Consider the following 18,263-nt stretch of genomic DNA (forward strand, 5'->3'; position numbering starts at 1 on the left):
ATTTCGTGGAAGGCAACACCTTGAAAACAACCCATAGCTCCTGGGAGTTCTCAAGATCCAGAGAAGGATCTGGAATAGCAGCGGTAATAAAGAAAGATCAATCACTCTAAGCAGGCCTAGTGGGAGAATACGGTTAGGAGACCAGCCCACTCACTAGAACTAACTGAATCCTCCCGAAGCTGTTAACTTTAGGCCAGAGACAATACCCCATCCACGTTGCCCAAGACCCAGAAGAGATCCATTCAGATTTTAAGAAAATATACCAATAGTTGAGCCTCCTGGTTAGAATGAACAAGTGTTGGAAAAAATTAAACTCCCCAATAGGGTTACTTTTCAAAAAGATGTCAGATCCAGGTATCAAATCCTTAAGGAGTTTAATAGGCCATAACCTACCCATCCCTGCACTGCTTTTTGTGTGACAGGTACTGTCCTTAGAAACACCATTCAGGGATAAAAATAGAGCTCCTAGACGTAGAAAGCATATGTGCCCCACCTGTTAAGAGCAGCAGAGTGATGGGGAAAATATTTCTTTGAGAGATGTGAATCTACTAAGGAAGACAGTATTATAGGATAATTTATTAGAATATTAGTTTGCTTTGTTTTTTATTGCTACAGGAAAATGAGGGCTATTTCTTTGATGTTTTGTTTTCTCTCTGTGATTTCAAGACCATTATCCAGGCCTCTGTATCTCAGATAAGATTGCCAAAGCAGAAGTTCCCGAAGAGAATATCTCTTCTTGACTTTTGTTTTAGAAAGCCTTAAATCAATGTAGGAGATCCCTGCTAAAAAAAAAAGAGAGAGAGAGTGAGGTACTGCCTTTGAAGAGCTAAGGGCTTGCAAAGGGGTCTTCCACTGCACGAAAAACAGAAAAAGTAGGGAGAGAAAAAAACCACCATGATTAGGAAAAATACAGAAGTCTGAAATTTCAAGAAGTAGAATAGAAACCTAACCTACTTCCTCACAATTCCCCAATTCTTTATATTTAAAGAAGAATGGCCTAGGCAGATGGTAAGTCCAGAGAAGCTGATCCTTAGCTACAGAGATCCTAGCCTCAGCAAAGATTTTTATGTTCAAATAATACTATAGGCATCTGCCTCCAAGGGACCATCGGGGCTTAAACAATCAGCATGTCTCCAATGATCAGTACAGAATAAAAACCCAAAGAAGCCTTCTTGAATATCCCACTACTTAAAAGACTTCCAAGAACCTTCTATAACATGGTATGGTGAGAGGTGGGAAGAATGCTGGTCCCAATCTAATAACCGATGCTGACTTTACCATGAAGGAGAACTGAAATGTGATTGGAATTTTACTTCAAGAAAAAAGAAATGTGATACTTCTTCATGTTCCATTATCCTAATGCATCTATGCTTTGTAATGGTATAGAATGAGAGTTTTTAAAAACTCTGTTAAGACATAAAGCAAAATACGTATAAAATTGTGTATTTGCATCTGCATCTGAATTATAATTTTATTAAATTCCATACAGTGAACTAAAAATTTGAGCAGCTCTGTGCTGGACTATATTTAAATAAAAATGAATTTCACAATATGCAAATAGTCCAACTGATGTTCACAAAATAGATGTACTGAGCTCACAAGGTTTACCACTCTGCATCACCAATGGCTTTTGAAAATACATAGTCTCTCCCTCCAAAGCACATAACACCATCTTTCAAATAGAATTTCCATTTGTTCTTGCTTCGATGAATCTGGGGGGAGAAAAATAGCTTAAATTAATTAACTTTACAAGTTAAAGGATCACCTGCATTTCTTTGCTATGGTAAATGAGATTATTCTTACCCTAAATGTGAGTACCTTAAAACTAAAACCTCCTCAAGATAGTTTATTCATTCCACAATTATTTGAGTTCCTATGTATTAGACACTGTTTTAGGCACTGGAGATATATTAAAGACACATATAATTTTTCTAGGCCAGGCGCGGTGGCTCACGCCTGTAATCCCAGCACTTTGGGAGACCAAGGCAGGTGGATCACGAGGTCAAGAGATCGAGACCATCCTGGTCAACATGGTGAAACCCCATCTCTACTAAAAATACAAAAAATTAGCTGGGCACGGTGGCGGGTGCCTGTAATTCCAGCTACTCAGGAGGCTGAGGCAGGAGAATTGCCTGAACCCAGGAGGTGGAGGTTGCGGTGAGCCGAGATCGCACCATTGCACTCCAGCCTGGGTAACAAGAGTGAAACTCTGTCTCAAAAAAGAAAAAAAAATTCTATACTGTGTATTTTATATATAAAAACATATATCCTATATATGCAAAACCAAAACAAAATCCCTGCCTTTTGAGAGTTTACATTTTAATAGGGATGGACAGAAACCTAATACATAAGTAAATTATATAGAATATTAAGCTGTCATTTGAGGTGATAACTGAGTAAAAACCTTAAAGAAGATAAGGAATAAAGCCAGGCAGATATTGACTCAGGAGCATTCAAGATAAAAGGAAGATAAGTGAGCAGATATAGGTGACGGGGAAGAAGGTAGCAAATCACACTGCCATGTGTGTACCTATGCAACAATCTTGCATGTTCTTCACATGTACCCCAAAACCTAAAATGCAATTTTAAAAAATCTGAGACATGTCTCAGATTTTTGGGGTTCATACATGTAATGTAGGATGTTAATGTTTGTAAAACAGATATTATTCGATCTACTATTACAACTATACTGCCAATTAACCTTAGATTCTCTCCACAAAATAAAAAATGTTGATGAGGTACAAATAAAATATTTTAAAAATAATTTAAAAAAAGAAGTGAGCAGTCCTGAAGAGAGGCATGGCGGTTTGGTTCAAGAACAGCAAAGAGTCCAGTATGTCTGCAAAGGAATAAGCAGGGAAGATGTAGCTAATATTATCAGAAATGAAGAAGTGATACTTCATTGTGAGAAAGAAAGTCACAATAAAGCACTGAACAAGGTCAGAAGATACAGCTTGTAATATGTTAGATTATGCTGGCTGTTTTCTAGATTCCATAAATCAGCCTGGGCAGACAAAATTTTTTTTAAAAATAAGAAATGTTACTACTTCAAGGAGTAAGAAGCCATAAAATCATTGCTACCTCTAAGTAAACTGCAAGTGACTATTTAAAAGCTTTAGGAATATATGATCTGAGATTAAGGGTAAAATTTAAACCTAGTGTTGACTACAAATAGTCAAATCCAGGAAGAGAAGCTATGACTGGTATTCAGATGCATTTTGTGAAACATAAGAAAACACACAGGATAAACCCCTATTTTTGTGGGGGAGAGGCGTTTAAGTCCTAATAAAGTTTTTTCTGAGTTTTATTCCAAAATTGTCTTGCAAAGCCACTTGCACGTCTTAAAAATCTCTTAGGAATACAGCAGTGACAACTAAAATCCCAAACTCAGCACAGGCAATAAAATATGACCAGAATTAGAAGGAGAACAACAACAAAAGCAACAACTCATTGTGGTACCTTTATCTAGTGACTATGTTTTTCTAGATATACAACAATAGCTCAGTGTTCAGAATTTATTAATATAAAAATCACATTACTTGAGTTACTGACAAATCATATAATCATCTCTAATAATGTTGAAAAAGTATTTAATAAAACTATTGCATTTTAGATTCTTTAAAGCTCAAGAAAAAAAGAATAAAAGACTGTCTTGTCTTACACACACACACACACACACACACACACACACACACCTCAGCCCAAATGCCAGTGATACACTCAGTGGGAGAAAACCCTAAAAGCATCTCACTAAAGTCAGAATACAGACAAGGATACCCACTATTATCCAACTTCTTAAACACTCTAGAGGTACTAGCCAATGCAATTAGACAAGAAAAGATAAGTAGAGATGTAAAAATTGGGAAGGAATAAATTTACAAATATAGTGATTGCATGTCTCAAAAATCCAAAATAATCAATGAAAAATTACTAAGAACATGGATATAAAATTAATATACAGAAATTCATAGCCTTCACACATAGAAGTAACAGTTAGAAGACATTCTAAAGGAATAAGCCAATGAACACCACAACCAAACAGATAAATAGGAATAAACTGAACAAATATTTGACCTACTGGTAGCACTCAACACTCTTTCCTCTGAAATATTCTCCTCACTTGGATTCTAGAACCCTCTGGTTTTTCTCTCTGGCCACTCCTTAATTTCCTTTACTGAATCCTCCTTATATCTCTTACCTCTCAATTTTAAAGTATACCAGGATGCTTATTTTTGCTTATATTCACTTTTGGTGATCCTAGTCTCATTACTTTAAACACCATCTACATACTGGTCACTCCAAAAATGTATGTCTAGCTCACACCTCTCCCCTAAATCCCAAATTCTCATTCCACTGCTTCAGTAGAGGATCAAATAAATTTTAATAATCCTACAATAGGATGTTATACAACTATTAGAATATCATCACAAAGAAAGCCTCCTTGTGTGGGAAGATCTGAGAGATATGTTGTTAAAAGAAAAAAAGCAAGGTACAGAATATAGTGTTACCTACGTTATCTTTTGTATTTATATTTGAATAAAGAAATTCTATGAAAACTAACATAACTACTTATTTGCATTCAAGACAGGAAAAGGAGCTACTAACAGAAAGCAAAAATGGTGAAGGAATGGGAACCAGACTTTTCACTGTATACCTTTTTATAGTATTTTGATTTTTTAACCATGTAGATGCACTAACTATTCAAAGAAGGAAATTTACATATGTATAAAGAGACTATTATATAGAGATACACAGAAATATATAGAGAATATATATATATACACACACACACACACACACACGTATACGTATCTCTTTCTGTATCTATAAAGAAACCATGCTACACACCTAGAAATTAATCACTGCATAGCATTCTAAGGGATAAAGTCAGCTATAAGCAAGTCTGCTACATTGTCAAATGAAGATACAGGATATTCAAAAGTTTTCACATTCCACTATAAATAGGGTCCTATTTGTAGCACAGAACACTTTCATCTGCAGTACAAGGTTTTATTTCACCATTAATTTTCCCTATAATATCTTTATTACTTAAATCTTTATATTAATTTTAGACCTTTTCTAGGCCTCTGAAATAAAATATCCATACCCTTTAACTAACTCTCACCCAGTATGTATAAACCAGTCGTCTTCATTTAGCCCTTTCCCACTGTACATGTTTATATTTTCATATTTTCCCCCCAATTGTTAACTTATAAATTTTAAAGATAAATTCCACCTGTTAACCAAATCCAAATAGAATATACTAAAGAAACCAAACAGTGCTTCTCAAAATTTAATGGACGTGCAAATCATTTAGGAGTCTTATTAAATATACATTCTTATCCAGTCTCTGGGGTAGGACTCAGGATTCTGCATTTGTAATACTTTTGAAGAGGAACTGATACTACATGTCTTTAGAAGAAGCTGAGTAAGTCAGCAGAATGACACAGCAAAAGTGTGCTGAGCCCATAAAACACAGTGAATAGTAAAACTCTAAAAAAGACTACTGAAAGTTCTTTCAATTCACTTGAGTTGGAATACATTCAATACTATTTGAAACAAATCAACCAGTGACCAGTACTGGAAAGTTTTTCTTTTACAAAGATTCACTATAACAGTGTTTCTCATCCCACTTTAACCTTATAGATAGATTCTTTTGGCTATCTTCTGACTATATCACTCCCCATTTTTTTGTTTTGTTTTGTTTTGAGATGGAGTGTCACTCTATAGCACAGACTCCAGTGCAGTGGTGCAATCTCAGCTCACTACAACCTCCACCTCCTGGGTTCAACAGATTCTCCTGCCTCAGCCTCCTGAGTAGCTGGGATTACAGGCATGTGCCACCATGTCCGGCTATTTTTATTTTTTGTACTTTTAATACAGACAGGGTTTCACCATGTTGGTCAGGCTGGTTTCGGACTCCTGACCACATGATCCACCCACCTCAGCCTCCCAAAGTGCTGGAATTACAGGCATGAGCAACTGTGCCCAGTCCATCACTCCTTTTTTAAAAATGTTTCAATGGTTCCCCAATACCCTGCTTTCCATTATTTTTTTTAACCATTGTTCTTAAAATAGTCACTAATTAGAGGTGTTGTCAGATACTGGATTTGTTAGCAGTGTATATTTAATATCACCTCTATCTAGTACATAAGGTTATTATAAGAAGCAAAAGATAATATACGAGAAAACACACTTAAAAAATACAAAGTACTAATGTAATTAATTACAAGCCATCTCCCACATTGCAGCAAACAAAGCATATCATATCCAGAATGGTCTAGAAAATTCTGCATGAGACTTTATGGAATGAATATATAATTAAGTGCCTTATAATGTTCTCTTTATAGAAGGCAATATGTTGTTTATAAGAAACTAAAACAAGTTTCAAACTAAGAGCTGTTCCTTTTCTAACCCCTATTCCTTCTGATGTTTATATTTCTATCCAGCATCTAAACTGCTTTTTTCTATTTGTATAAAATGTTATATGGGAGAAAGTCACCTTATTTTCAGACAAAAAGATTTCTTTTTACAGCAATTCAAAACATTACCCCTTGTTTCCCCCAAATATATTCAAATTGTGACTGGAAAAAAAATTCTGAATATATAAATATGCATTAGTTATCAGGAAAATACAAATCAAAACCACAATGATATACCATTTCACACCCATTAGAATGGTTAGAATTAGAAAGTCAGATCACAATCAGTGCTGGCCAAGATGTGAAGAAATTGAAACCCTCACATACTGCTAGCAAGAATGTAAAATAGTACAAACACTTTGGAAAATAGTCTGGCAGTTCCTTAAACTGTTACCACACGACCCAGGAGTTCAACTCCTAAGTATATACCAAGACAGATGAAAACATACATCCATGCAAAAACTTGTACACAAATTTTCATAGAGGCATATTCAGAGTAGCAAAAAGGTATCTATGGGGTTCAGAACACATCACCCCATATGTGTTCTGGTATCCTGGCATTTGAAAAAATGGCAGAAGAGGGAAGTCTTTCTGATCTTGCCCTCACCCTTCTCCCCTGAAGCAGGCCATAAAAGAATTATCTGATCTTCCTCTAAAGTAAGTCATGAAATCTTTATTATAGTGGTCCCTATCCTATACACAAAGGAAAATAAGTACCCTTATTTCTGAAGACACAGAGACACAATCTGAACAAACAGCCCTTACTAAGTTCCCTCCAGTTTATTGCCATTAAGTCATATCCTTTTTTCCTCCAGTCATACTTCAGTATGTCTGTCCAGAAAAACAGTTTTCCCTGTTCATTTGGGTCTTCATTTCTAAATATTCCTATGTCAGTAAAATGTACATTAAAATAAATTTGAAAGATTTTTCTTTTGTTAATCTGTCTTTTTTATAGGTGCCTCAGCCAGGGACATAGCAATGGGCGAGGAAAAGGTATTACTTTTTTCTCCCCTACAGTGGAAACAACCCAAATGTCTACCAACAGACAAATGAAAAAAGAAAATGTGGTATATCCATTCAATAGACTATTGTTCAGCATTTTTTTAAAAAAAAAGAAGACCTGATACATGTTACAACATGGATGACTCTTAAAAACACCATGCTAAGTGAAAGAAGTCAGGAACAAAAGACACATATTATATAATTCCTTTTATATGAAATTCCAGAATAGGAAAATCCATAGAAATAGAGAGTAAATCAGTGGTTTCTTAGGCTTAGGGGCTTGGAGTGGGGAAAATTGGGAAATGTTGCACTGAGAATTAAAAGTATGAGGTTTCTTTTGGGGATGACAAAACAGTTCTAAAATTGTGATAAATGTTATACATATCCATGAATAATACTAAAAAAAAGCATTGAATTGTATACTTTAAATAGATGAATTGTTTACTAAGTTAATTATATCTCAAAGCTACTTTAAGAATATAAATATCCATGAATTAAGAACAAAAACTCCCCATTTGACTACATAATCACAGCTGTAGTGTTTTTTAAAAAGAACAAAAGCAGTATCATTTTTAGTTGGTAAACTTCTACTAACTTAATCTCTAGGCTGGAAACCTGAGACACCTTCAGCTAATGACCAAGTCTCACTGATTCTTCCATCATTACCTCTGACTTTTCCATGTTCTTAACCTGCCATCCTGAATCTGGGCTCTGGTTACTTCATGTCTGCCCTACCCACTTTTACCATTTGCTTTTTCCAAATCAAACACATCTAGCTTTTAAACCCAATTACGATTTTCTCAATAAGCTTCTCAGAAGGCTAATGTCTCTCAGAGCAAATTTAGATTGTTCCTACTAGCATGCAAGATATTCTAATCTGCCTCCTACTCTGTCTCCAAACCCAGCTTCATTTCCTGGTACTGTTCATCCAATAAGAGAACACTTTGTTCAAACCACAGCTGTCTCTTCAGTGTCCCTTGTACATACTACATACACTCATTTATCTGCTTTTCACTGGTCTACTCTATTCTAATGCTTATTCTCCGTATTTACCTGTATCCTACAAATCATTCAAGGTCCATCTCAAAACCCCACATTACCCATGAAGGATTTGTGGGGAACTCCAACTACAAATGATTTCTTACATTTCCTAGCCACTTCTAGGGTTTACTATCTGTGCTGCATCATCTTAGCATTTGATTTACATTCCACATATTTTAGCATTTGATTTACCTGTCACATATTTTAGCTGTTGATTTACCTACCATCCATTGTATGCCTTTCTAGTTTTCCAAAAGAAACATCTTATTTCAATAAGATCATTACTTCCTTAAGGACTATCACTTTTTTTGATATCACTGAGATCACATAGCATAGTAGGCCCAAAATACATACTCAGAATTTTCAGAATTAAACTGCTGTTTCTATTAACTGTGAAGTGTAACTCACTACCACATTTTTCATCATTTTACATACCTTTTCACCATAAATGAAGTTAAAGAACCCAAAGTCCAAAACATAAATACAGTACCTTATCATACTGACAGACAATTACATTATCCGTGTCAAACAGGTCTGGCACATCCTGTTCACTAACATCGTCTCCAGAATTTAAAGGGTCCTAAAGATGAAAGATGATCTCATTAAGGAATTTTATGATACTTTAAATTTTTTAAAGATAAAGAGATATATAAAAATAAAGGAACTTGGCTGGGCACAGTGGCTCACGCCTATAATCCCAGCACTATAGGAGGCCTAGGTAAGCAGATTGCTTGGGGCCAGGAGTTCGAGACTAGCTTGGGCAACATGGTGAAATCCCATCTCCACCAAAAATACAAAAACTTAACTTGGCATGATGGCACACATCTGTAATCCCAGCTACTCAGGAGGGTAAGATAAGAGAATCATCTGAGCCCAGTAAGTTGAGGCTGCAGTGAGCCGTGATTGCACCACTGCACTCAAGCTTGAGCGACAGAGCGAGACTCCCATCTTAAAAAAAAAAAAAAAAAAAGGAAGAAAAGAAATAAAGGAACCTGGAGCAGCAGAATAGAACTATACTTAAAAGTCAAACAGCCTGAGTTTAAATCCCTGTTTGAGCTGGGTGCAGTGGCTCGCTCTCGTAATCCCAGCACTTTGAAAGACTAACACAGGCAGATCACTTGAGGCCAGGAGTTTGAGACCAACCTGGCCAACATGGTGAAATCCCATCTCTACTGAAAATACAACTATTAGCTGGGCATAGTGGTGTGCCTGTAATCCCAGATACTCAGAAGGCTGAGGCATGAGAATCATTTGAACCCAGGAGGCAGAGATTGCAGTGAGCCAAGATCATACCATTGTGCTCCAGCCTGGGCTACAGAGTGAGACCCTGTCTCAAAAAATAATAATAGTAATTAAAAAGTAAATCCTAGTTTGGCCACTTAATAATTACAGAACTGACCTTGGGCACGTTACTAGAACTCTCCATATCTCAGTTTCCTCATGTGTAAAATCAGCTAGCAATAAGACCCATAGGACACTGGGACTATTAAGACAAGGCAGGTGAGACATAGTATGATACTTGGAACATATATAAGGCTACCATAAATGATAGCTAATACTACTTATATACTTTTTAATAAGCACACTCTACCTGGATTTTATGACATTTATTAGAATTAGAGCAGATACTATATGTTTCTACCCAGGCTGCCTTCTTTAACTGCCACTCCCATTCCCTAGATCACCTACTACCTCTACTTAAGACCAATAGAGAAGCCCATTTCCAAATACTTAATATGGGTTTTAAATTACAGTTGAAGATTAAAAGTTTAAATCCCACCATATAAATAATTTTTTGTTTTGTTTTGTTTTGTTTTGTTTTCTTGACACAGAGTCTTGCTCTGTTGCCCAGGCTGAAGTGCCATGGCACTTCTTGGCTCACTACAACCTCTGTCTCCTGGGTTCAAGCAATTCTCTTGCCTCAGCCTCCCAAGCAACTGGCTTTACAGGCATGTACCACTATATGCAGCTAATTTTTGTATTATTAGTAGAGACGGGGATTCACCATTTTGGCCAATCTGGCCTCAAACTTCAAACCTCAAATGATCCACCTGCCTCATCTCCCAAAGTGCTGGGATTACAAGCGTGAGCCACCATGCCCGGCCCCAAATAAGTCTTATTTTAGAAGAGTAAGTCAAGATTAATCTTGCTATTCCTTTTGGTTCCAAAGCATAATAAAATAGAAATGTTATAAATTAATAAAGAAAGTCACAACTCACAAGTCATCCTCACCTCTTCTACAATGTCTACTTGAGGGTCTTCATTATCACTACTGGTTGCGGCTGAATCCTCATTTGAAATACTGTCAGCTTCTTCTTCAAGTACCTTCAGATCTCCTGTATCAATAATCCCTAGAAATTCATTCTCATCTACATCTCTTGCATTTCCTATTTCTTCATTGGAAGATGTATCACCAATTCCATCTACTTGAATTATTTCATTAATATCATCATCAGTAACCTGAATGTTTAAATCTACCTGACAATTAGAATCCTAAAAAGAGAAAGAAATAAAATAAAGTTCAAGTCAAATAAGTTTTATAAAATATTGAATCCAAATTTAAAATTAACAGACATTCCACAAATGGTCACTTCAAGCAAATTTCTGCCTTAAACATTAAAACCTAACTTTGAATTTTAGAATACCCCTAGCACTTCTAAGTAATGTAGAAATAATTTCTTTAAATTATAAATAAAGTAACTTACAAGCATAAGTAGACAGCAATTGAGTTCATTACTTTCAGATAATATTCAGTTTTTACACATGCCATCTTAAATTTATGTAGTACCTATTAGGTTTTAACTATTTCATTTGACTTTAAGCAATAATTCGATGAAGCAGAAAAGACAAATGTCATTCTGCTTAATGGATAAATTAAAATGTAAATGATTATACTAAGTGAAATAACCCAAACACAGAAGAACAAATCTTATATGAATCTGCTTACATCAGGTACCTAGAATAGGCAAATTCATAGAAACAGATAGTAAAATTGAGGTTGCTAGGGGCTATGAATAGGGGAATGAAAAGTTATTGTTTAATGGGTACAGAGTTTCTATTTGAGAAGATGAAAAAGACAAATAGTGGTGATGGTTGCATAACACTGTGAATTACTTAGTACCACTGAAATGTACACCTAAAAATGGGAATAAGAGCAAATTTTTACATTATATATATTTTACTACAACAAAAATAAAAAATATACAACGGAAATTCAGTAATCACCTCTGGTCACATAGATGGCTATTATTTTTATCATTACCTTCATCTAGCACAGTTAACAAACCCCTCTGCTAGTATTTTACAGGCATTTCTAATTTAAACCTGAAAGTAATACACTGAGAAATAAGATACTATGGCTTACCAAGCTCACAAAACCAGGAAAACATGAACCAGGATTCAAACCCAAGTTTGAGTATGGAGACTACACTCTTCACTCTTCTATGTAGGCTTCTATATTGGTCATACCATATTACTCCTCCCCCATTAGTTTGTCATAGACAGGACAAAGATCAATAAAATTTCAAGCACCTTAAGATCAGGGGCTGATTTGTATGATTATATATGCTACAGAATCTATAGTAGTAGTTCTTAACTTCTCTGGAGAAGTCAGAGGCCCCTTGAAAACTTGGTGAAAGCTCCAGATGCCATGATGCTGGTTGTTTTGGAAACCCATACATATACTGACACACATACTGCATAAATAACAGGTTACATTAGCTTTAAGAATGGAGTACTGAAGTGTAGCCCAAGCATAAGGAAAGGAATAAGAAGCATAAAGGATTATACTAAGTGAAATAAGGCAAAAACAAAAGGACAAATCTTATACAACTCTACTTATATAAGGCACTTAGAACAGGTAAGTTCATAAAAACAGTAAGTAAAATCGAGATTGCCAGGGGCTATGAAGAGGGGAATGAAGAGTAATACAGCACCCAAAGAGCCTTCATCATATCAGCCTGGGAAGTCTTGGGAATCTGCAGGGTCAAGAAGGCCCCTAACAGAAGCCAAGAAGTTTTACTAAGGTTTGAACAGATACCCTTTACTCATCTTTCTTCTGAGTTTGCAAGTCATAGGTGATGTTTAATAATACACATCTCAATAACTTAAGATACAACCTAATTAATATGCATATACTCAACTTATTTTCTGAGTGGACAACTGCCCTTCTAGGATCTAAACTCATATGAATATTACCAATAAGGAACCTCAAAAAAGTATTCCCAACAAATAATCCTGTGTAGGAAAATTCGAATTAATAGACTAAAATTACATGTTTACATGTAATTAATTTTTACTAGATTGGAAACAGATTTCCTTCACAGATGGAAATATAAGGAATATCACATGTATGCAAAAATTAATGGCTATGTGCTCAAGAATGAAAACAAGTCCAAATTACATAAATAAAATAAATTTTTATTCTGCTACAAATAAGAGAAATCTTAGAGGGCCCACTGCCCATAATGTAAAAGCTGAAAAGAATGCCTCTACCACACTAACAATGAATAAAAGATGGATAAATTACAAAATCACAACTTTTCTTGAAGCAGCCTGAAATCCAAGAAGGGATAGCCCTTACAGATGAGACATATAAACGTATCTCTCTATAAGAAGAGTAATGCCCATTCCCAACTATAAATACTATTTACCTCAGTCTCTCCTTTCCTATATAAGATGTCTGACATTCAATCAAAAATAATGAGGCTGGGCATGGCCACTCATGCCAGTAATCCCAGTACTTTGGAAGGCAAAAGGTGGCAGACTGTTTGAGCCCAGAAGTTCAGGACTAGTCTGGAAAACATAGCAAGATGCCATATCTACAAAAACTACAAAAAAAATTAGCTGGGATTCGTGGTGCATGCTGAGGAGGTGGAGGCAAGAAGATCACCTGAGCCCAGGAAGGTTGAGGCTGCAGTGAGCTGTGATTGCATCACTCTACTCCAGCCTAAGTGACAGAGACCCTTCTCAAAAATAATAAGAATAAACAAAAAAGCAACAAAAACCAACCATCACACAGCAAAGCCATCAAGAGAACCAGACTCAGAGATAGAATTGTCAGACTATAATTGATACGTCAAATAATCTAGTGAAAAAAGTGGGAAAAATGCATGAACAAATAAAGAATTTCAGCATAGATAGCAAGTTTGGGGAGTTAGGAAAAGAAAAATAAGAATTTCACCACAAAATTCTAAAAATAAACACCACAATATCAGGGTAAAAATTTCATCTGAAGGGGTCATCAGTAGATATGACATGGCCAAAAAAAGAATCAAAAGCACTCAGGAAAACAGAAAAAAAGGAAGAACACACACACACGCACACACACACACACACCATGACAAGTTGATTAATAAATATATTAAATATAAATGGCATAAACATCTCATTTAAAAGATTCAGACTGGGTTAAATTAGCAAGACCCAACCATATGCTGTCTATAACAAATTCACTTTAAATACAATGACACAGGTAAGTTAAAAGTAAATTAACAGGGAAAAAACACATGCCATGCAAACACTAATCAAAATAAACCTAAAACTGCTATATTAATATCAGAAACAAATAAACATCAGAACCAAAAATATTACCAGAGATAAATAAAAACATTACAAAATTATAAAGGGATCAACTGAAGAAGATGACTATCCTAAATACTTGTACACCTAAAAAAATTTTAAAAATACTTGTACACCTATCAACCTAGCTTCAAAAATACATAAACTAAAAAGTAATGAAAGTAAAAAAAGAAATAGACAAATCCACAATTATAGCTGAAGATTTAACATTCCTCTCTCAGTATTCAATAGAAAAAGTGAACTGAAATTCGGTAAAGAGATGGAAATCCTGGACAATGCAACCAGTCCACTTGACCTAATTAATATATATATATATGGAACACTCCACTCAAAAATAACCAAAGAGCTTCAAGAGCATGCATCATGTTTACCAGGATAAACTGTATTCTGAAACATAAAACAAACACTGACAGATTTAAAATACATAAAGTATGTTCTCTGACCAAAAAGGAATTACACTAAAAACCAATAACAGAAAAATATCTGGAAAATCCACCAAATATTTAAAAATTAAACATCACAATTCTGAATACCCAAAGGTCAAAGACTAAATCATAAGAGAAATTAGAAAATAATTTTAATTGAATGTAAATGAAAGCATAATGTCAAAACTTTTGAGACATACCCAGAGCAGTACCTAAGGGGAAATATATCACATTAAATTATTTTATCAGAAAATAAGTACATCTCAAATCAATTGCCTAATATTCCACATTAAGAAACTAGAAAAGGGAGAGAGGACTCAAGATGGTGCTGTGAGAACAACCCAGGATTGGAGCTCTTCTCATTGAATCCGCAAATGGTGAGTCAGAGCGGCATTTCTAGACTGATCTTTGTTGCCCACAGAACGGGGAAACTCCCAAGTATAAAAAAGACACGGGACGCCAGGCAGTAGGTCTGCCTGGCGAAGCCGGCAGCCGGGGCGGCGGTGGCCGGCCCTACCCAGCAATCCCCAAAGGGCGTGCTTGTCCGGGTGCCCTGTTGAACCGGCAACCTGAGACTTGAGAGGGCTGGACTTGAGACTGAACGAGACTTGGACAGTAGGCCAGCCCAGGGGATTGCAGGGATTGGGATACCCAGTGGGACGAACAAAACTGCGATTTCAAACTATCCCGAGCAGACGGTCCGAGACACTCTGTGGGGGAGGGGCGTCCACCACTACCGAGGCAACCCGCCCCAACTGAGATACACGCCCACTGCTGACGCAGCCAGCCGTTGCCGAGGCAACCCGCCCCAACTGAGATACACGCCCATTGCTGACGCAGCCAGCCGTTGCCGAGGCAACCCGTCCCTACTGAGATACATGCCCACTGCTGACGCAGCCTGCCGTTGCTGAGGCAACATGCTACAATGAAGAGACTCCGCCACAGGGCGTGGCGGAGACCACAGCAGAGCCGGCAGGAACAGCACGAATCACACAACAGCAGGGCGGAGCCTCGACAGCCAAACAGTGGCTAGTCTGCCTTCTAGCTGGGCAGGACACCTGATCGGACATCCAAAAATAAAGCCCAAACCCCTCAACACAGAGCATTTGAGAAAAAAAAAAAAAGGGTTTTTTAATGAGCTCTGTTGCAGCAGAATAAAACATAGCAGCCTAACAGCCCTGAATGAACAACAGAGTGCACAGCTCAGCAATTAAACCCCTATAAAGTACAAACTGTCTCCTCAAGCAGCTCCCTGACCCCTCTATATCCAAAAGACTGACATTAGGCAGGCATCATCCTGGGACAAAGAGAGCAGAAAAAGAAACTGGTAGCATCCCTCGCTGTGCCACAGCTACTAGAGGTGCACCCCAGACAAGCAGGGTCTGGAGCGGACCTCAGCAGTCATACAGCGAAGGGGCTAGACTGGTAGAAGGAAAACCAAGTAACAGAAATAATTCATCATCAACATTCTGGGTGTCCACTCAGAGACCCAAACGAAAAGTCAGCAACTACACAGACGACCAGCAGACAAATCCACAAAGATGGGAAGAAACCAGCGCAAAAAGGAGGAAAACACCCGAAACCAGAACACCTCACCTCCTAGAAAGGACCAAAACTCCTCACCAGCAAGGTAGCAAAGCTGGACGGAGAATGACTGTGACGAAATGACGGAATTAGACTTCAGAAGATGGATAATGAGAAACTTTTGTGAGCTAAAAGAACATGTATTAAATCAATGCAAAGAAACTAAGAACCTTGAAAAAAGATTTGAAAAAAGATTCGAGGAAATGATAACAAGAATGGATACCTTAGAGAGGAATATGAATGAATTAAAGGAGCTGAAAAACACAAAACGAGAACTTCGCGAAGCAAACACAAGTTTCAATAGCCGAATTGACCAAGCAGAAGAAAGAATATCTGAAGTCGAAGACCAACTCAATGAAATAAAACGAGAAACCAAGATCACAGAAAAAAGCGCAAAAAGGAATGAACAAAGTCTCCAAGAAATGTGGGACTATGTGAAAAGACCTAACCTACGTTTGATAGGTGTACCAGAAGGGGATGAAGAGAATGAATCCAAGCTGGAAAATACTCTTCAGGACATCATCCAGGAAAATTTCCCCCACCTAGCAAGACAAGCCAACACTCAATTGCAGGAAATACAGAGAACACCACAAAGATATTCTGCAAGAAGAGCAACCCCAAGGCACATAATCGTCAGATTCAACAGGGTTGAAATAAAGGAGAGAATACTAAGGGCAGCCAGAGAGAAAGGGCGGGTCACCCAAAAAGGGAAGCCCATCAGACTCACAGCAGATCTCTCGGCAGAAACACTACAAGCCAGAAGAGAGTGGGGGCCAATATTCAACATTCTTAAAGAAAAGAACTTTCAACCCAGAATTTCATATCCAGCCAAACTGAGCTTCAGAAGTGAAGGAAGAATAAAATCCTTTGCGAACAAGCAAGTACTCAGGGATTTTGTCACCACCAGGCCTGCTTTACAAGAGCTCCTAAAAGAGGCACTACACATAGGAAGGATCAATCAGTACCAGCCATTCCAAAATCACACTGAATGCTAAAGAGCTTCAACATAATGAAGCATCTACAACAACTAACAGGCAAAACAGCCACTTAGCATCAAAATGGCAGTATCAAATTCACACATAACAATATTAACCCTAAATGTAAATGGACTAAATGCACCAATCAAAAGACACAGACTGGCAAATTGGATAAAAATCCAAAACCCATCAGTGTGCTGTATCCAGGAAACCCATCTCACATGCAAGGATACACAAAGGCTCAAAATAAAGGGATGGAGGAAGACTTACCAAGCTAATGGAAAGCAAAAAAAAGCAGGAGTTGCAATTTTCATCTCTGATAAAATAGACTTTAAAGCAACAAAGATCAAAAGAGACAAAGAAGGCCATTACATAATGGTAAAAGGATCGATACAACAAGAAGAGCTAATGATCCTAAACATATATGGACCCAACACAGGAGCACCCAGATACATAAGACAAGTTCTTAATGACTTACAAAAGGACTTAGACTCCCACACAATAATAGTGGGAGACTTTAACACTCCACTGTCAATACTAGACAGATCAACCAGACAGAAAGTCAACAAGGATATCCAGGGCTTGAACTCAGACCTGGAGCAAGCAAACCTGATAGACATTTACAGAACTCTCCACCCCAAATCCACAGAATACACATTCTTCTCAGCACCACATCACACCTACTCTAAAATTGACCACATAATTGGAAGTAAAGCACGGCTCAACAAATGCAAAACAACTGAAATCATAACAAACAGCCTCTCAGACCATAGTGCAATCAAGTTAGAACTCAGAATTCAGAAACCGACCCAGAACCGCACAGCTTCATGGAAACTGAACAACTGGCTCTTGAATGTTGACTGGGTAAACAACGAAATGAAGGCAGAAATAAAGAAGTTCTTCGAAACCAATGAGAACGAAGACACAACATGCCAGAACCTCTGGGACACATTTAAAGCAGTCTCTAGAGGAAAGTATATAGCAATAAGTGCCCATATGAGGAGAATGGAGAGATCCAAAATTGACACCCTATCGTCAAAATTGAAAGAGCTAGAGGAGCAAGATCAAAAAAACTCAAAACCCAGCAGAAGACAAGAAATAACTAAGATCAGAGCTGAACTGAAGGAGATTGAGACACGAAAAACCCTTCAAAAAATCAATAAATCCAAGAGCTGGTTTTTTGAAAAGATCAACAAAATAGACAGACCACTAGCCAGATTGATTAAAAATAA

The 18,263-nt window shown here is 37.0% G+C and overlaps 1 protein-coding gene across 1 annotated transcript in view; it reads right to left on the reverse strand.

Moving 5' to 3' along the window:
* Window positions 1–1,438: 1,438 nt before the first annotated feature.
* The window catches only part of GTF2A1L (general transcription factor IIA subunit 1 like), a 71,583-nt gene continuing 54,758 nt past the window's right edge, over window positions 1,439–18,263 (reverse strand). The window contains 3 exon segments of the mRNA NM_001204841.2: window positions 1,439–1,712; window positions 8,956–9,045; window positions 10,698–10,958. Of these exon segments, the coding sequence (NP_001191770.2) occupies window positions 1,605–1,712; window positions 8,956–9,045; window positions 10,698–10,958 (459 nt within the window). The 3' untranslated portion in view covers window positions 1,439–1,604.

This window comes from Callithrix jacchus, chromosome 14, assembly GCF_049354715.1.
Source record: "Callithrix jacchus isolate 240 chromosome 14, calJac240_pri, whole genome shotgun sequence".
NCBI lineage: Eukaryota > Metazoa > Chordata > Mammalia > Primates > Cebidae > Callithrix > Callithrix jacchus.